At 38.0% G+C, this 21,116-nt stretch overlaps 1 protein-coding gene and 1 long non-coding RNA gene across 4 annotated transcripts in view; both read left to right on the forward strand.

The window, feature by feature from the left end:
- NCK1 (NCK adaptor protein 1) overlaps positions 1–19,482 on the forward strand; it is an 83,200-nt gene extending 63,718 nt beyond the window's left edge. For all 3 annotated transcript variants that reach the window (XM_063442233.1, XM_063442232.1, XM_063442234.1), the window contains 2 exons: positions 15,116–15,825; positions 18,621–19,482. In XM_063442233.1, coding sequence (XP_063298303.1) covers positions 15,116–15,825; positions 18,621–18,815 — 905 coding nt within the window. In that variant the 3' untranslated portion in view covers positions 18,816–19,482. The remainder of the gene's footprint in view (positions 1–15,115; positions 15,826–18,620) is intronic.
- Positions 1–21,116, forward strand: part of LOC134586612 (uncharacterized) — an 880,984-nt gene that overhangs the window by 858,900 nt on the left and 968 nt on the right. The window lies entirely within an intron of this gene.

The following is a 21,116-nucleotide window of genomic DNA, read 5'->3' on the forward strand; positions in this document are numbered from 1 at the left end:
TTATACGTTCTTATTAATTTTGTTTCTTAGACTCTGTTATGTAGATATTTGTAAGCTTAAAACATTTAGAAGTGTTTAAACATTCATATAGCCATGTAAGGCCACTTTTGGTTGAAACAAGATAAGGGGGATCTTTGTTTAAAAAAAAAAAAAAAAAAAAAAAAAAATTAAAGTGGATCTGTCACCTTCTGGGGTTTTTGTATAATTTGCAAAGATCCCCAATTTGTGACGTGGCTGGTGGCAGCAGCAGGGCGCAGGCGTTTTACATACCTGAACCTGTTCCTTGCGACCTCCGCCATCAGCATGCGGTGGATCCTCTTCAGCTCTTAGAGATGCATCTACCAGGAGCCAACGTTGTGTTGTACAGTTTGTTCAGTACTAAGGTTTATGGATGATAGATATGGTGATGAGCAAGACCATGCCTAATTTCTACAGCCGTCGCTCGTGATGGCTGAGGGAAATGACACATTTTTTTCATTGAAGTGGCCCTGCCTTTTGTCAATTTTGGCAAGTGGGGGGGAAATACATAAGGCAAGTATTCCCTACTTTGCTTTATGTATTTTAGGAAAAACTAACTGAAAAAGAATCGATCAGGAGTAAGGAAGAGAAGAGGAATAGATTAAAGTAGCATATGCTGCTTTTATTATGTGTCACAATATTTCACTGTTGACTATATTTGAATTATAATGGATTCTAAATTCTGTCTACGTGTGACACTTCACTTTTTCATAAAACGTTTTATACAATTTTCCGACCTACTTAATTACAAAGCATTCGGTAGGAGAGAGTGTTTCTCAAAAGGCTATCATGTTTGTCATTAGCTTGGCAACAGATTCAGTTGTAAATTTAACTAAATTTAATGAACAATTGTAAATTGTAATACAACTAATACATTTTAAAAAAAATCTCCTTTGCTAGTACCAAGCCAGGTGTTCATTGTGCCAGGGAAGATATCACTGCTATAGTAAACTTTGGGGCTGAATGTGATGTCAACCGATGGAAACCATGTTTGGGCCCGGATCCACTAGTTAAGAGAGAAATGGTCTTAATGGAAGTGTACTTTTATGTTAGAGACCGGTAACACTTTGGCCTGACCAGAAGCACTAGACCAGCAGTCATGACGGAAACTAAAGCAGTAGCAAGTACCGGGAGGTTATCATTCTAAACAGGAAACATCTGTTGGTTCTCAGGAAAGGTGTTACAGTACAGGATCTCATTTAGGACAATGAGAAAGCCCTCCAGCACGAACCCAGTAAAGATATAATGGCTTCTCTCCTGTCTATCAGCACTTGGTAGAAAATAAGCAAATTATAGTTAGTATTTGTGATGTAGAGCACCTTTAAAATATACAGTTTATTTTTTTTTTTATAAATTTTTAGTCTGATGTAAGAGTACAGTTGATCCTGTCTAATATTTCGCTTATCAATTAGACTATTTTTAAGGTAATAAATTGGCATCTGAACAATGGAATTACTGTATATACTCGAGTATAAGTCGACCCGAATATAAGTCGAGACCCCTAATTTTACCCCAAAAAAACTGGGAAAACTTATTGACTCGAGTATAAGACTAGGGTGGGAAATGCAGCAGCTACTGGTAAATTTCTAAATAAAATTAGATCCCCCAAAAATTATATTAATTGAATATTTATTTACAGTGTGTGTATATAATGAGTGCAGTGTGTGTGTATGTGATGCAGAGCCTTGGTGGGGGTGGGCATTTTTATTTTATTTTTTGTCCATAACATTATTATTATTATTTTATTTTAATATTATTTTATTTTTTTAATATTTTATTATTTTTATATTTATTGTTTTATATTTAATTTAAATTTGTATTTATATTTTTATTTGTCCCCTCTCCCTGCTTGTTAGCTGGCCAGGGAGGGGGGCTCTCATTCCCTGGTGGTCCAGTGGATGGGCTGTGCAGTGGTGGCCACCAGCAGCAACGTCACAAATTGGGGATCTTTGCAAATTATACAAAAACCCCAGAAGGTGACAGATCCACTTTAATTTTTTTTGGGGTGGGGGTTGGCAGAGAGCTGTTACTTACCTTTCCTGCAGCTCCTGTCAGCTCCCTTCTCTCACCTCCGGTCCGGTCAGCTCCCTCTGCAAGTATCACGGTGTGAGTGCCGCGCGGAGCGTGTTCCCGCGGCTCTCGTGAGACTTGCAGAGGTAGCTGACCGGACCGGAGGAGAGAGAAGGGAGCTGACAGGAGCTGCAGGAAAGGTAAGTAATAGCTTCCTGCCAGCCCCCAACAGGACTGCCGGGCTTGTAATGAGCCCGGCGGTCCTGGTCTGTATTATGGCAATGTAAGTTGCCATAATACAGACACTGACTCGAGTATAAGACGAGTGGGGGTTTTTCAGCACAAAAAATGTGCTGAAAAACTCGTCTTCTACTCGAGTATATACGGTACTACAAATGTATATTTGCTGCTAGGGGTTTTCTGTAACCATAAAAAAACGAGAATATGAGACTTCTGAAAATGGTTAAAAGCCTAGTGAAACCTTAAAGGTAAATTATGGTGTCATGGAAACAAACTTGGTGACATGAGGCAAAGTAGTCACTATTTTGCCCTTTGATGTCTTTTGAATACAGTGAACACAGTCAATGTGAGTATTTCATAAAGATTACACTTTTTGGGATGCTTTCAGTTTCCACAGAAGATCAAATTGCAGAAATCATGGCCAGAGGATAGCCTGCACAAGGAAGAAAAGTTAAACAATCTAAATAATAGAGAGTGGCAAATTGTAAGTAGTCCTATAGTTTTTAGAATATTTTCACTTCTTACCTGGGGTCCGTCAGGCACCATTAATCACCTCCACAACATTTGACAGAGAGCCGGAAGATCTCTGTGTAAGTTAGGGCTGTCAGTGCAGGGCTTAGCTCTTTGGTTGAGAGCTAGCAGCTAATGCTGCAGGGGTTGGCTAAGAAGATCTTCTGGCTGTTTTTTGGATGTGGGGGTTGAGTGGCAATTACAGTGGGCATGAGAAAATGAAAACTGAAAAAGAAAAAGGAAAAGTGTAGCTATAAGTTTATGTACATCTGACTAGCTCATGTTCAAATGTTGTCAGTTGTCATTGTGGCTGAACACCTCCTGCTGAGGAGTAATATTGTGTCGCCTTTTGGAGAAAAAACAAAAAAGTTGAATCTCGGCACTTGTAAAGAAGTTTTTTGTTTGCTTTGTGGGGGTAGAGGGGCAGTGTGGAGAGGGTGGTTGAATATGATGTGGGAATTAAGGTAGTGTTGCGGTCGCCGAGTCACACGGCCGTGCCCGACCGGCACAGCCTCGCCGACAACACAAGCTTACCTGCTCGTCGGCGAGCCGGCAACCGCTCCCCCAGGTCTTCCGGGCATCGCGCCCAAATCCAAGATGGCGCCGACCGCGTGGTCGCGTCCATCTCTAGCTCCGCCACCGAAAATTATACTAACGTGTGCGTGACGTCGCCCTCTGACCAATCAGAGCATAGAGAGGGATATTTAAATCCCTAACTCACCCCAGTACCTTGCCCTGTCGTGGTTTCTGTTTCCTGGTTTCCTGAGAGTGCTCTATATTCGTGTATCTGATTTCCTGGTATCCTGATCTTGGCTTTGCCCTGGTTATTCTAAATTCTGGTTTCCCTGACTTGGCTTGTGTTTACGGTATTGTGTATTTTCTGGCTTCCCTGACCTCGGCTTTCCCTTTGACCATTCTCTGTCTCTAGCTTATTAGTCCGGCCATTCTAAGGTCCGGTTTACGCTCTGTCCTTTTATTTCCCTTTCCTTGTATATGTTTACATAGTTTCTGCGTGCTGGACCACACTAGTAGTCGTGACAGGTAGCTGGTTGGAGGGTTTGGCAGCCTTGATTGACATAGCAGGTGATTGGGGAAATTAAATGTCCTCAGAGGACTATGTAATGACATGTGTATATACATGAGGTAACCCTTGCCGTGGCTGTGGATTCTCAGGTCTGGAAGGGCCGTAAACGTTTATTTGTTAACCTGTTTCTCAAGGACTGATTTATATCACGAGCATGACGGGGCTTTTAACAAGCAGTGCTGGCCAAAATATTTTTATTTTTATGTTTACTTACCCCTTTATTTAACAAATAAGTATGTCAAAACTAAAATAATTAAATGTAGAAATCCTCACATCTTTATTCTGCAACTAGAAGTTTCCATTTTAGCCCGAGGTCAGTCATTGTTATAAGCTCTGTCCTTGGCACCTGGCAGTCGATATAGATAAAGCAAACACCAAAGAGAAGAAACTAAACAACATTTCTATTTCAACTCTCTTCATTTTTAATGTTTTTCCTGGCTTTACCTTGTCTGAACAGGATGAGGATATTTGTTAAATCATTATTAACATTTAAAGGAAAACAAAGAATCTCTAATATAAGTTATGTGATTCTTAATGCGGTATTTTATTCTGTTATATTACTCAAAGAAATCGGTCTAGATGAAAATTCTTGTTCTTGGGTAGAACATTGGCTTAAAAATAGTACAAAGAGTTGTCATTAATGGTAAATTTTCAAGCTGGACAGAGTTGGCAAGTGGTGTCCCTGAGGGTTATGTTCTGGGTCCCCTTCTATTTAACATGTTGTTACACCTCTGTAAAGTAATACAATGTGAGCAAGATATTACCGTATTTATCGGCGTATAACACGCACTTTTTTCCCCTGAAAATAGGGGAAAAATCGTGGGTGCGTGTTATACGCCGATATCCCATAATTACTTACCTGTCCTGAAGCGTGGGCTGGCTTCACAGCGCGCACCGCGGTACAGGAACTTTAATTTCCTGTACCGCGGTGCGCGCTGAGAAGCCGGCCCACGCTTCAGGACAGGTAAGTAATTATGGGACAAGGGAAAGTACACTATGGGAGGGGAGGGGGGGAAAGTACACTATGGGAGGGGAGGGGGGAGAATACCATGGGAGGGGAAGGGAGGGGGGGAGAATACCATGGGAGGGGAAGGGAGGGGGGGAGAATACCATGGGAGGGGAGGGGGGAGAATACCATGGGAGGGGAGGGGGGAGAATACCATGGGAGGGGAGGGGGGAGAATACCATGGGAGGGGAGGGGGGGAGAATACCATGGGAGGGGAGGGGGGGAGAATACCATGGGAGGGGAGGGGGGGAGAATACCATGGGAGGGGAGGGGAGGGGGGGAGAATACCATGGGAGGGGAAGGGAGGGGGGGAGAATACCATGGGAGGGGAAGGGAGGGGGGGAGAATACCATGGGAGGGGAAGGGAGGGGGGGAGAATACCATGGGAGGGGAAGGGAGGGGGGGAGAATACCATGGGAGGGGAAGGGAGGGGGGGAGAATACCATGGGAGGGGAAGGGAGGGGGGGAGAATACCATGGGAGGGGAAGGGAGGGGGGGAAATTTCCTGGAATTTCTTTCTAAAAATGAGGTGCGTGTTATACGCCGGTGCGTGTTATACGCCGATAAATACGGTACTTTGCTGCAGAGGGATTTGGATGGACTGGGGCTCAAATGCCAGATTAAATTTAATGTCGAAAAATGCAAAGTTATGCACTTTAGCGTAAAGAATGCACAAGCAACATATACCCTTAATGGAAGTAAATTAGAGATAACAACACACGAAAAGGACTTGGGAATTGTTATAGACCACAATGTGCAATGTCAATCAGCAGTGGCTAAGGCCAATAAGGTATTGTCATGCATGAAAAAGGGCATTAATTCTCGGGATGAGAATATCATTTTGCCTCACATCTTGAAAATGCTGTGCAATTTTGGGCACCTGTTCTAAAGAAGGATATTATGGCACTAGAAAAAGTGCAGAGGCGGGCTACAAAAATTAATAAAAGGAATGGAACATATCAGCTGTGAAGAAAAATGATCACATTTAAACCTCTTTAGTTTAGTTTAGAAAAACGTAGCTTCAGAGGGGATATGATAACATTATACAAATATATCTGGGGCCAATACAAACCATTGTGTGGAAATCTATTCACAAACCGGACTTTACATAGGACACGAGGTCATGCGTTTAGACTGGAAGAAAGAAGATTTCATCTAAGGCAAAGGAAAGTTTTTGTTTTTTTTACTGTAAGAACAATAAGGATGTGGAATTCTCAGCCTGAAGAAGTGGTTTTATCAGCATCTATACAGATGTTCAAACAGCAACTAGATGCATACTTGCAAAAACAGAATATTCAAGGATATAATTTTTCACAGCTTCTTGACCCAAGGATTAATCCGACTGCCATTCTGGGGTCAAGAAGGAATTTTTTCCCTAGTTTGTTGCAAAATTGGAAGTGCTTCACACTGGGTTTTTTTGTTTGTTTTTTGCCTTCTTTTGGATCAACAGCAAAAAAACAAATGTGAGGAAGGCTGAACTTGATGGGCGCAAGTCTCTTTTCAACTATGTAACTATACATGCCAGAGAAATGACAGTTCCCCTTTAAGCCAAAATATGAAAGCCCTTCATTTTAGCATTGCAGGAATTAAAAGATGAAGCAACTCCTGGCAAGCAAAGATTCCAAAAATTGCAAGACAAATGTCACAAGTTTATTTGTTCAAATGTTTGGGTTATTTCACATATTTTTATTTTCTGTAACAACATATGGTTTATATATATATATATATATATATATATATATATATATATATATATATATATATATATATATATATATAATATATATATATATATATATATATAATATATATAATATTGTAAAAAGTACATGTATACAACTTCAACAAAATTTCCCCTCAGAGAATATGGATGCCTTTAAATATGCTATAGCATTAATTTTATTTACGTTTTACTCCTCATTTTGTACTTTAAAAACCATGATCATTTGGCATTTAAAAAATTGTGATTACTATGCTAACAAGAAAAATGCACTGATATTAATCACAGTATATAAAACATTTTTTTTTTTACTTAGAAAAGGTGCACAAATCCATACTTGTTAACATTTGTATTAATATTTCAATAAATCTTTCTTACATTCTGGTTGTGATCAATTTTGTGTGTGTATGTGTGTGTGTGTGTGTATATATGTGTATATATATATATATATATATATATATATATATATATATATATATATATATATATATATATATATAATGTGTGTGTGTATATATGTATATAATGTGTGTATGTATATATATATATATATATATATATATATAAAATAAATGGTATGGCTACAATTTGCCTGTGTGTGTATATCTCTATATCTATATATATATATATATATATATATATATTTATATTTATATTTGCAACCCAAGCAGATATACCCCAAGCTGTTGTCATCTTACTAATGGCTGCAGTGCTGGTTTTAAGAATGGAGCCAAATATGTAATTGTGCATATGCATGCTGTATCCACTGCTTCACAGAAAGCTACGGAGGTATGCCATACAAGTACATGTATTGGCAGGGAAAATAATAAGCAGTGTCCGTGACTTTTTAAAAAATAAGAATAGCTGTAATACAATTGAGTTTGTTTTTTTGTTTTAAAAGGTTTGTGGCAAGCCACAGGCGCGATGTCCTATGCGTGAAAGTTTTTGTCTAGACATGTTCCCTGGTTAGTCTTTCTGACCGGTCTAACAATACAAAAATGCTGGATAGCTCATTAATATGTGAGACAAATATGGGCAATGATGGTGAACACTCTAATGGTGAATAAGTGAGCAATAAACCAGGAATATATTATAGAAGTTATGGGCAGCAGCATTGCAACATAGCTGTGTGATACAAAAGTGAATACAAATACAAAACAATAAGTCCTGCATCAAACTCCCACTACTCTTTGACGGCAGCAATGATGTAGGAAAGCACTCACAGGACTTGATATGGTTCAAAAATAGTGCTTCTTTATTGCAGCAATAATTTCAAGTAGAAAGTGTCAATGTTTCAGTCCCATCTGGACTTTTATCAAGACCTTGATGGGACTGAAACGTTGACACTTTCTACTTGAAATTCTTTCTGCAATAAAGAAGCACTATTTTTTAACCATATCAAGTCCTGTGAGTGCTTTCCTACAAGGTATTCCATATTATGGCCAGGATTAGCACCAAGGCATTACCGGGAGCAGTGAGTGTGGGACACGAGGAGTGTGTGTGTATATGTAGATAGATAGATAGATATATATATATATATATATATATATATATATCTACATATACACACACACTCCTCGTGTATATATATATATTTCTCTCGAAATTTCTGGCACTCTTCCTTTGTATCTTCAAATAAATTCCTAAAATTTGACCAGGGTGCTTCTCTGTGCTCAAATATGTAATCAGAAAAAAATGAGAGCACTCACTGGGTTTGTAGTAAATCTTATATTAAATCATCAGCAAATAAAAAATCTACGTTTCAACCGTCAAGTGGTCTTTATCAAGATCTTTTTATTTTATTTGCTGATGATTTAATATAAGATTTACTACAAACCCAGTGAGTGCTCTCATTTTTTCTGAATATATATATATATATATATATATATATATATATATATATATATATATATATAAATTTAAACTATGTACAAACTATATTCCCCCTTTTTGAGTAGCTGTGTGAATTAAAGACAGCCTTGTGGACAGTTGGATCAAAGTAGCTGTTGGAAGTCACCGGCTATAAAAAAGGGTTATTTCTGAGTATTATATTTAGAAGTTGGTGGATGTACCACTTCCCTCTATGGTTGAAATACCAGGTTCCTTTTTCTACATATGCACCACCTTAAAACATAAAAGTGGTCAATTCCTTTCGTCACTTTTTTTTTCACCAGCTTTGTAATCTCTGGTTTTGCAATGTAGAAAAGTAAATTATATTCAAGGAATGAGATTTAACCAGAATAGTTTGTAAACTCCCCACTGTTACTAAAAGGCAGTAAATGTATTTCCGTGTTCTTTTGTTACAGTAAAATGAAAACCTCAACATACATCTGTTACTGCTATTTACAATTACAGCTTGCGCATATAGGCCTGTACGGTTATGAAGGTGTGTTTTTAGAAGGGCCCATTTTTCTTGAAATTGGCACTTTTATAAAATAAGCCTGCAGGGACAGGCTGAATTGCTTTAGGGGACTAGTGTCCCTTTAAGATCAATGTAGGACGAATGGTGGGGTACATTAAAGCAGTGGTGTGTTTAAACCTGGCATAGCCATGTGCTGTGACTAAATATTTATAAATGTTGCTTAGAGACCATTTTAAGGAGCCTTGTACGCTAATGTATTGTTTTTGTTTGTGTGTGCTGTTCCCTTAAAATATATTGTGGTGCAGCAGCAGCACTATTAAGTAAAGCATGTTCTTGGTGTCCCCCATACACCCAAACTCCCTCTTTTATGTGGTAGATGTAAGTTTGTACGATCTAGTGGCCCTCACTTCTCTCTTATTTTCTCTGTTGCATAAGTTGGAGCATTGGCATTATATTAATCACTAATTACAGCACTATGTTTATTAAACAAGTCCATATGATCTTTAACACCTTCACTACCTAATTATTAAAGAGTAATTATATACATTTATCTAATTCAAATTTTTAATTTAATCGTTCGTTTATTGTTTTTTGTTTTGTTTTTTGAGATGTTGCCAGGATAAAACATTTTAAAGCTTATATTGTATCCCTTATCTTGCAGGAATTCTCAAATGGTTGGAAATAATATTGTTGAAGTAGAAATACAATTATTGCTACAAACCTATTTGTGTGATAAAATAAACTCAAATAGTCTAGTACCCTGCTTATAGGCATTTGAAAAGAAACAAACGGCGATTCTGGGATTGTAGCATCCTACAAATCTTTCCACGTTTAAAAATGTCAGCATAATATAAAGCAAATACACCAAGCATCTGTACAATACAGAGCATTTCATGGTACTGTTGCAGTCTGCAAGAAATCCCTGTAGTTGGCCCACCACAGTCTAACCTCCATCCTTCTCCTTTATGGACTGCTAGAAGATATACCTACAAAGTTGCTGTAGAGTGGAATTTAAGAGGGTGATTTCTGTACATGTTAAAATTCCGTTTTGTGTTGCTAGGCCAAACAAACATTAGCAAGTACATGTTGTTGGAAAGGAAAAATCACAAAGCAGTTCTGCCACCTTCACTCACTTATAGCGTCTTTGTGAAATACTGCTGTTGACTGCTTTGGAATTTCATTGGCATTCTAACGCTGTAAAAAAATATCTTAAAGGGACACTATAGTTGCCAGAACAACTAAAGCTTAAGTTTAGTTGTTCTGATGAGTATGGTCTGTTTCTGCGGTCTTTTTAATGTATTGTTCAGATAAATGGCAGTGTTTACATTGCTGCCTAGGGACACCTCCCAGTGGCAGTCACTCAGATGGCCACAAAAGGTGCTTCCTGGTTCAGTTCTGCACAACGTGCAGCAATGATTTTCAGCATCTCCATGTTCTGCATAGAGGCACTGAAAATTGCAATGCTGACAGGCCAGTTGGTAGTTTGGCTCTACATTATAGTGAATGGAGTGTGTGTATAGTGAATGGAGTGTGTGTATAGTGAATGGAGTGTGTATACAGTGAATGCAGTGTGCAGTGTGTGTTTGTGAAGATGTAATTTGTGTAAAATGGGCGGGAGGGGGGGTGGGCACTTTTTATTTTAATTTTATTTTCATTTTTTACCCTACTATAGGGTTCCTTTAAGACAAATTAGGTACTACCGTGTCTTATTGTAAAGGCAGAGTCTTAAAAAAGGCGGAAATACTACTATCCATTCCAACATTCGTTGCTCCAGATGGTCTGTTGAGGATCCAGAAGTCTCATAGAATTGTCCATAGACCTCTTGTACTCCTGGGGGATCCTGGTAGATGAAGCTTCACCTTGAGCCGCTGCCCCCAAAACAGACATGTTGCTTTTGGGGTCTCTAATAAATACACAAAGATCCTCAATAGTACACGTTCTAGTCAAAACAAAACGTAAACAAAACCTGGAATTTGCGCTAAATGTCTGTTCAACCGTAATTCACCTCTTTCATATTAAGTGCACCTGCACTTATTATATATAATTTTGTTCAGGAAAAACAGGGCTTTAATTTCTTATGAACTATTCATATATGAAACATAACTTATTATGAATAAAATAAAATAAAAAGGTGAGAAATTAAGATTTTTCAAAAATTGTACTTCCGCCTGACATTTTAGCGGTAAATGTCATGATACTATTCGCTTTTACTGCAATAAAATGCACATATTTGTTTTCAGCAATGTCTCACGAGTAAAACAGGTTTTATGGTGTTTTGGAAAGTTACATGGCCAAATAAAGCACACTCCATTTTTCATTTTTTTTTTTCACATTTAAATTTGCCAGATTTGCCGTGTGGTAGCCCAGGAATGAGAATTACCCCCATGATGGCATACCATTTGCAAAAGTAGACAACCCAAGGTATTGCAAGTAGGGTGGGGTATGTCCAGTCTTTTTTAGCAGCCACTTAGTCACAAACACTGGCCAAAGTTAGCGTTCATATTTATTTTTGTGTGAAAAAGCAAAAAACAAATATTTAAGTGGCTACTAAAAATGACTGGACATACCCCACTTGCAATACCTTAGGTTGTCTACTTTTGCAAATGGTATGCAATCATGCGGGTAATTCTCATTCCCGGGCTACCATACGGTCTCAAAGGCAACATCACCAAACTGGCAAATTTCAATGTGGAAAAAAAAAATGAAATGCAAGCCTTATATTTGACTCTCTAACTTTCCAAAACAGTTTTCGGGTCTCCGGTACATGAATGTTTGTTTTTTTTAGGTTTTTTTTTTTTTTCCCCCATAATGTCAACTGTAAGGGGGTAGGTATGTCAGTGCCCATGGGAGCCGTTTAAGTAGGTTAATTCTTTCTTGCTACTCAGTGCAGCTAATATGAGAATCTCAAAGATTTTATGTTTTTGAAATGTTAATACAATTATTTTTAATACTAGATTTTCAGTTATTGGTCATGAAGTGATTAAAAATATAGATTTTAAATTGTGTATGGAAATATTTGAGGTTTGGAATTTAAAGACTTGCATACAAGCCAATCTGCTAAGCATTATTCTACCATTCTGATGATGCATGTTTCTAAAGTATTTTTGTGCCAATCCCCTCCCCCTCCCCCCCGCCTTTGTTTGCTTCTTTTTTAAACTAGTCATTGTTACATTGTTAGCACACACCTATTTTCATGTATCTTATAAAACACTTTTAAAATATGTTGACCATCAAATTGGAAATATCACGGTAACTGACCTTTGTATGAATAGTTTTAAAGACTAATTTGTAGGCCCATGATTAGTGTCTATGCATTTTCCACTCATGTCCCTACGTGTCAAAAGGACATGAGAAATTCCTAGTCTTGTAATCCCCAGAGGAGAGTTTCTGGGGTCTCCTCTCCGTTCAGCTCGGAGTAAAGATGGAATAACTGCAAATTCCCATAATCATATGCCAATTAGTAATTTCTCACAATGTAAAATTCAAATGCATGCTTGCCTTAATTTAAGTTTCTACACTTTTTTTTTTCTTCTCAAATATATTTTATATATGCAGTTATTTTCAGAAATCACATTTACCAACATAACTTTACGCAAAGTAGCTGTGATAACTTATACATTTCTATTGTAAATAAGACTATAGAAAATTTTGTCTGCTAGCATTAAACAAGAACAAAGTTGATAGTGTGCTGACCCCCCCTGCAGGAACACCTGCTTATTACCAGTCCATTGCGTGACATAATAACATATAGTTTCAGAATGATCGAAAGTTCGCAATGGTAATGTACACATACATTTTGGTCTTAATGAATGTATATGGATTTTGGTTATTGAAGCATATAGAATTCATTGGTACATATATGAATGTTCTCTGGTCTGTATAAAAGTTTACCTGTGTGTTTGTGCATCTGGGTAGACCTTGTTGAGAAAAGGAACCTTAGTTTTTGTGGATTTAGCTGGTCAGAATGTTCCTGGTTGCTACTTGCTAGTTGTTTATGCTGGATGCTCTTTGAGGGTCTCTTTTTCTACAAGAGTTACCGTAAAGGTAGGTGGAACGATTCACTGTCTGCACCTTGCTACAGTGGCACACAAAACTGTTGCATTCTATGCATACTCTTTATCACGCAAGCTCGTCAAAGTAACATTGAGCTGCACAAGGTATATCTGAAAATAAATAGCAGAAATCCAGTAATAAGGGGGAAACTTTACATTTATGGTTTCAATAAAAAAAAAAAATGCAGCCTATCCCTGTTTCAAGCCTTATACCTTTTTATAGCAGCAGCATTACCATCCTCCAAAGTGTTGAAAAGCTCAGCTGTGTTTCGGAGATGGCTGTTAGTTTATTTACTGGGTTTCAGTTAGAACCAGACTTGGTTTTTCTTAGCTGCAGTGTGTGGACAAGACATAATCTTTGTTAAGAAAGAAATTTATTTTTTTCTGCAGGAAAAAAATAAATTCTCCAGGATGTCACAACAGCAAGACATTAAAGTCTAGCAATGGAATGTTTGAAATGAATCCAGCATCTAAATCTTAAACAGCTGAGGAGCATCCGGCTTTATCAAGACACATGGATTAAAATCTCCATATATCTAAAAAGTTTATCCTTTTATAATAATCTCCATATATATAAATATAAAAATAAATCCTGCTGTGAAAAGGCAATTAAATAAATAAAAGGGGGAAAAGTTAACTAGATAGTTCAGTAACTTTAGGAACTTGAAAGGTATGTTGCTCGGTCGTGCCCTGTAAAACAAGTCAAGCAGTAGTTAGTGGGTTAAATAGTTTATCCTCCACTGCAGTTCCTCTCCTCACGCAGGATGAGTGGAAATCCACAATAAGTGGATAGCAGCCGGACGGCTGATGCTCTCATTGTAAACACCAGGCTGGTTCACCGTTTACTGAAACTGACTGTGTGAAAGATTGGCTGAGCCACCACCCTAGCATATTTGCAGCGGTGGCTCACCGCAGGGGTTACAAATTACTGTGCTAGTGCGCACACTGATTGAACAAATTGAAGAAAACAATATTCCTTTGTTATGGAGGGCAAAGTCTAATTGAGACATCAATATTTACATATTGCTGCAGTTTTAAACCACTCTCGACCAGGATATGGATAGAGTTTTCACCATAACATTTGCACGTTGCTAGCTGTTGTACTGCTTAGAGCAGGCCTGCCCAACCTGCAGCCCCTCAGATGTTTTGAACTGCAATAATTCCCTGGCTATTAGTTTCATTAAAATAACCATAGGCTTTGTAGTTCAAAACATCTGGGGCGGGCAGCAGATTGTGCAGGCCTGGCTTAGAGTAACCCCTTAAGAAAAGCAATTCTTGTCTGTGTGTGTTATATTCAAATGTAAAAAGTGTACATGGACGCCCTGCTTGCACTCAGGTGTACATTTATAAAGATGACAAGTCAGAACGGAAACATTAAAGGCTAGGTAAGTGCATGCAATTTGGGGAAATTCTCACTTCTTGGCAGTTGTAATGTGTAAGAGTTGTTTGACAAACGGAGTACAATATCACACTTGTATTGTTTGTAATCTTCTGTCACTTCCTGCCTGGTAATGGTTTTGTTTTTTCTGCCGTAATCTCACACTCCTGTCATCCACATTTATCTAATATTATTCTATATTATATTGATTTCTCACTTTGCCCTATTTACAAAGGTACCAATTGTCTGAAATTCCCTGCTCAATGTTTTTTTTTCTAGTGGTAGTATGTTAAGGATTATATGAGCATAGGCTTGTCAGTGGCATCTGTATTTTAACAGTGATTACCTGTAATCCATATAAGCATTCATTTACTTGTTCTTCCGCTTTACCCTGGAAGTGTGTTTTTATTCCCCAGGAATGCAGTCTCCATAAATATGTAGAAAATGCCCATCTACTTGTAACAGCAAGCAACCATGTTTCTGCCTCCTTTAACTCCACCTGTCCTGACTGATAAAGTGCATATATTGTGTGTATCTGTCAGGATTATTCAGTAAAGTCAATGTCAAATTTAAGGTCAAATAGCTGAACTTGAAAAATTAAGCTACGCTTTCTGTTTAGTTACTCTGGCCTTAAATGTGAAATTTACTTTATAAAAAATAAATAAAATAAATAATCCTGCATGTGTATAGGGGAGTCATACTTTGAAGTAATCCTATGGTTTCTTTCTTTCTTAGGTATTGGAAAAGTGAAACGGAAAACAAACATGCCAGATTCTTCATCAACAGCTGATGATAGCTTCCCAGACACCGAGCGGTTATATGACTTGAACATGCCGGCATATGTTAAATTTACTTACACCGCAGAGAGGGATGATGAGCTGTCTTTGGTAAAAGGCACAAAAGTCATTGTAATGGAGAAGTGCAGTGATGGCTGGTGGCGAGGAAGCTACAATGGACGCATGGGCTGGTTTCCTTCAAACTACGTGACCGAAGAAAATGATAGCCCCTCTGGTGACCAAGTGGGCTCCTTAACAGAGAAATTGGCCGCAGTTGTTAATAACCTTAACAATGGTCGTTCGCTTCATGTAGTTCAGGCTCTTTACCCATTTAGCTCATCCAATGAGGAGGAACTTAATTTTGAGAAGGGAGAAGTAATGGATGTTATTGAGAAGCCAGAAAATGATCCAGAATGGTGGAAGTGTCGGAAGAGCAATGGTCTTGTAGGTCTGGTGCCGAAGAACTACGTTACTATCATGCAGAACTTTCAATCCAGTTCAGGTTATGAGCCTTTACCACCTCGCTGTGATTATGTTGGACCCTCTGCATCTGGAAGATTTGCTGGCAACCAGTGGTATTATGGAAAGGTGACACGACATCAAGCAGAAATGGCACTAAATGAACGTGGAAATGAGGGAGACTTTCTTATTAGAGACAGTGAGTCTTCAGTAAGTATTTGCGTTCATATTTTTATACAAATTGTGTTTGGTTTCTTGTGAATATGCATTTTGTACTTCCTGAAAGAGAAATACATTTTACTATTAACTAGAGATTTGTACACGCTTTATACATTACTGATGCAGAATATTACAGTGTTGGTTGTTCATACACTAGAGTAAAATTACATTAAAAATAATAAATAAAAATAAATAGTATATTGGACTGTTTAAATATTTGTGCTTGGCTACACCACTGCCTAAGTACAGTGATAATCGTCATACACAGACTTGTTACTGTAAGCAAGACCCAAGCAGTGGAAGTAAGATCCAGGTTGAAGACATATGTTAGTTTAGTTTATGATTATGGGACCATGTCTTTTAATAGCTTCGTATTCCACCAATTCAAATTTCCTCCCCAAACACGCCCAACACTAGGGTCACATATGTCTCTACCACTCTAAATCTGAAGGCTGGGTCAGGCCTCTTCCCCTTGATGGAGACTGGTCCCATCACCCATCTAAAACCCTCTGACCTGGTCAAGAGCTAATGATATCAGGGATGCTTATAATGCCCTCGTTCTACCCACTCATACTGGTTCTATATCATATGTAAACCATTGTTTTACCCCTTTGTATGTAATATTGAAAAGTACAAAAAAAAAAAATCCTCCCCAAAAATATATAGCTAGGACTTTGATCCAGTATGTGAACAGATTCAGATTTTTAAAAGATTACATTAGTTGGTGGAGTAATTGGTAGCGTTTAACCCCTTACGGTGACATGTCATGATTCCCTTTTATTCCAGAAGTTTGGTCCTTAAGGGGGTTAATCTCCAGATTTCTAACTTGTTTTATATCTGTACAGAAAACAGGATATATGCTGGAGCTTGTGAGGCAGCCATTTTGTCACACTCTTATTTTCCTGTTATGTCTTAAGCAGGCTCCTGCGTAGCAAAACAAGAAAGAAAAGTAACTACACATATTCACAAAGTGGCAGCCTGCCATAGTTGGAGAAGTCTATATTTATTTTATCCTTTGCTTTAACACAAAACTCGTGACAAAATCTTTTTCTAGGTTTTTTATTTTATTAATTTTTTTAAGCAAGCTGAGGTGCGTCATGGTTGTAGATTGGTCAATTAATAACATTACACCACATAATTGTGGGTTGCATCCGCAGAACATGGACAATTGCTGGCTATCTCACTAGGGAAGCAGTCTAGCGATGGTCATTGAATAGTTCTCAGGCTGCTAGATCACCTTGGGAGGCAGTCACAATAATCAATTGCATTAACTGTCAGTTAAGACAATATAATCACTGTGAACGGCTCTCTCCGCTACACTTAGCTTGCAGGCCAGAGTTCATTGTTGGCATTCGGATTAGGGTTACCTGGTGTTTGGCATATAGAGTAGGGTGTACACACATACTGTGAAATTTGCCAGAAAATAGTGTGTGAAAAATCTAAAATTAAATATTTTATTTATATAGCGCTAGCAAATTCTTTAGCGCTGTGCAATGGGACCAGCGGATCTGGGAGAAGTTGGTTGTGAAATTGTTCAAATCAAGGTGCCAAAATGCTCTTGATCAAATACCTGAGGTGATCTGCTTTTTACAAATATATATGTTTATATACGTCTATATACGTTTCTGTATCTGTTTTTGGATTATGTGACTGTTGTAGTCGTAGATTGGAAAAATTAGCAATTTTCACAGTCAGGACTAATAAATAATCTGTTTTTAATGGGTGTTTTGGTTAGTATTGTTATGTAAACAATATGTGCTTTTGTTTCATTTATTTCTTAGCTTTGTAATATTTTATTCATCTGTAATGTTGTGCTATACAAACAAATAGCGTATGAGAAGAAATTCCTGGAACGTGTTCTAAAAAAAAAAAAAACACACACACACACACACACCCCATGCGTCCATTTCAATTTTTGTGACTTGGTTATGAACGGTTTAAAGATCCTGCAGCTGCCATACCTGCATCTATGAAGCATTAGGGATAGAGAGACTGTCCTAGACAAATACGATTTATCCACCAATAAAAAGCCTCTCACTTTAATCAACAAGGACTGATCTTATCCCATAAACTGTGTTTGCCTGAACTGCGTTACATCCTGCACATAGCCGCAGGTAGTGATGTTGATAGGAGCAAGTAATGTATGCTGGGAACTTCAATGGCATGCACTCACTTATCATTTGTAGCTCTCCCCTTGATGGTTAGATCTAACAGTATGCAGTGCTGCTAGCATTTTAGATTCCTCTGATTACTGAATAGGGATCAAAAATTTACAATACAAAAATAAATAATTAACATAAAACTTATCAAAGGTTGATTCCACTGCTCATAAAAACATATTGGTTTTACACACTGCGGTGACCAGCTTTACAATACAACCAACTGTTAATATAAACCACCAAACATTATAAACGGTCAGTAAATGCAAGCAGTGTCGCCAATGGGAGCTATGGATTGGAAAGCGTTTGTGTGTGTGTGTATGTATGTCTGTAGAGTGTGTTTACATGTACAGTAGCAGTCACATTCAGGTTTTTTTTGCCCATATGTTTAGAAATATTAAAGGAGTAAAAAAACTTGATTTGCCTAATTTTATTTGTTTACTATACTGGGCTGCTGTAGTTTTACTACGCAGAAGGTGACATTTCAATAGCAATGCCGATTTGTCCCATCAGTATTATGTGATTCAACTTGATGTAATCAAGGAAATATTGTATGTCTGATTTTATTTCTTGTGATAGTTATTTAAATTTTGTTTTAATCTCATGCTTAATTCCTTTCTTTTAAAGCCAAATGACTTTTCGGTGTCGCTGAAAGCCCAAGGAAAAAACAAGCATTTCAAAGTGCAGATGAAAGACAGTGTGTACTGTATTGGCCAGCGCAAATTTACTACATTGGAGGAATTGGTAGAACATTACAAAAAGGCCCCTATATTTACCAGTGAGCAGGGTGAGAAACTCTATCTAATCAAGCCTTTGTCTTGAGGATGCAAAGTGGAAACGAGGGAAGGATTTCCAGGATTGGTGCATTCACTGAACGACTGAAAAGACGGCGGCTGGAAGCCACGGAACGTACCAAAGGCATCTTTTGGCCCAGTAGCAATCCTCCTGTATCACTATTCCCAAGTCCCAGCTGACATATTTTCCCCTTTTTAGAATTTAATTCTTCTATATTATTTTTATTTGCCACCACACTTTCTGTGCAGTTTCTCCACCCCCTTTTTTTCTACATTATGCCTTATTATTGCAACATATCAGATTCGGTGTAGAATTGTGTAACCTTCTGTAATCAATTATGTCCTGAGCAATGTGACTGTGGATTGACAAGAAAAGATCATGTCTGATATCTAGCATCTACATGCTGCTTCATTTGGGTAGGGGAGGGGTTCTTCAAGTATATGTTGGGTTTTTCCCTTCATTCCATGCTATGAACTATGAATTTTTAAAGTCCGCCTGGATCAAATGCTGTTCTCACTGTGGAAATGCTGTCTTCGGTTTCACAACCCCTATCAGACTGTACATTATGTCAGCTACAGAAGTGGGATGTGTGCTAACTGTCTTCTTTTCTTGTTATTATCCAAGACATTTCATATTTATTTGTTAAAAGAAACAAAAACCTTTGATTACATTTCACGTGGACTGTTCCTTAAAATGTTTTAATACTTACAACATACTTACAACATAAAGGTTGTTCATATGTTTAGCTTTTTATGGCCTTATAGGAGACTTTTAAAACAATGCAGTCTGCTGTTATAAGAACAGACTTGTGAATGTGCAGGTATAGAACTAGAAGATGCCTGTCTCTACAAATACAATAAAGACTCTTACTTATTGAACTTCCATATGATCCTCCATTGTGCTCAATTGATCTGAATGTACTGGTTCCAGAGTCGGCTCCATGTAGCATAAGATTTGGATTTCCATTTGGTTACATGTATGTGTATAGGAATTTTAAATAAAGGTGTGGACTGTTCAAGCCATTCCACAATTAAGGAGTACCTGCATGTACTGTAAGTTTGCTACGTTAAGAACAGACTTAAGATATATGGCCATAAGGTAAGCCAGGCGCTGTCTGAATAATTCTTATTGAATCTTGTTCCAATAAAAGCACACATTTATTACCTGTGCTACTGATGTGGTTTTGATATTGAATGGTAAGAAAATATACTAAATATACTATACCTCACCTTAAACACTTTCAGAGTTATTCAATAAAGTGAGGCATTTTGGAAATGTAACATTTAAGGCCAAAATAGCTTAATTGGAAGCATAGCAACTGACAGACAATATTTCCTGTTTGACTATTTGACTTTGTGAATAGCCCTTATGTTATATGTGATGTGCAATTAAACAATATACTGTGTTATACATGTGACTAGAAACTGTGGCCAATTTAGAGACATTGACAGAGTGCCCTTGCATAATCATTCATGGACAAAAGAAAAACCAAGCACTTGTTAACTTTCAGGTATAAAGAACACCTCTTTATTAAGTAGAATGTGATGAGAATGATAACATGAAGTACATTGCATTAGTGTGTTCTGTAACCAGTTGGCTGCCAAAGTCAAAAATCCTCCTAGACTATACAGCTAAAGTTGTCCTTCCTTCCTTTGTCCCTTTCCTTCCCTCCCTTCCTTTTATGCCCCCACACACTGGCACATTGTAAACCAATGTTCACTTTCAATTCATACAGTGACCCACAATGCCTGCTTGATGAGCCTTTGTGGATTAATTTTGCATTGCATTTGTGTATTGGAGGTTCAGCTAACCAACAGTTCAAAGTGAAACATAATGGTTTAAAGGGACAGTATAGTCACCAGGACAACTAGAGCTTAATGCCGTTGTTCTAGTGAGTATATTCAGTCTCTGCAGGCATTTTCATGTAAACACTGCCTTTTCAGAGACTCCTCCAGTGGCAGTCACTCAGACGGACACTAGATGTGCTTCCTGGGTCAGTCCAGCACAACGTGCAGCGCTGAACATTCCTCATAGAGATGGATTGATTCAATGCATCTGTATTAGGAGATGATGATGATTAGCCAGCGTGGCATTAGCCTCTACCAATGCTTTCCTATTAGAAAACATTGGATTAGCTGAGTTCAGCAATTCTGATGATCTCAGCCAAGGAGACTGATTGATTGGGGTTGAGCCAGTGCTGGCACACCCGTGTGGTGCTTGAATAAAGGTGAGTTTTTTAAAGGAGGGCAAGTGGGGACCAGCACCCTAAACAGTGTTTTTAATACTATAGGGTGAGGAATTACAGGTTTGTATTCCTGACCCTATAGT

The sequence above is a fragment of the Pelobates fuscus genome, chromosome 2 (genome assembly GCF_036172605.1).
Source record: "Pelobates fuscus isolate aPelFus1 chromosome 2, aPelFus1.pri, whole genome shotgun sequence".
In the NCBI taxonomy this organism is placed as follows: Eukaryota; Metazoa; Chordata; class Amphibia; order Anura; family Pelobatidae; genus Pelobates; species Pelobates fuscus.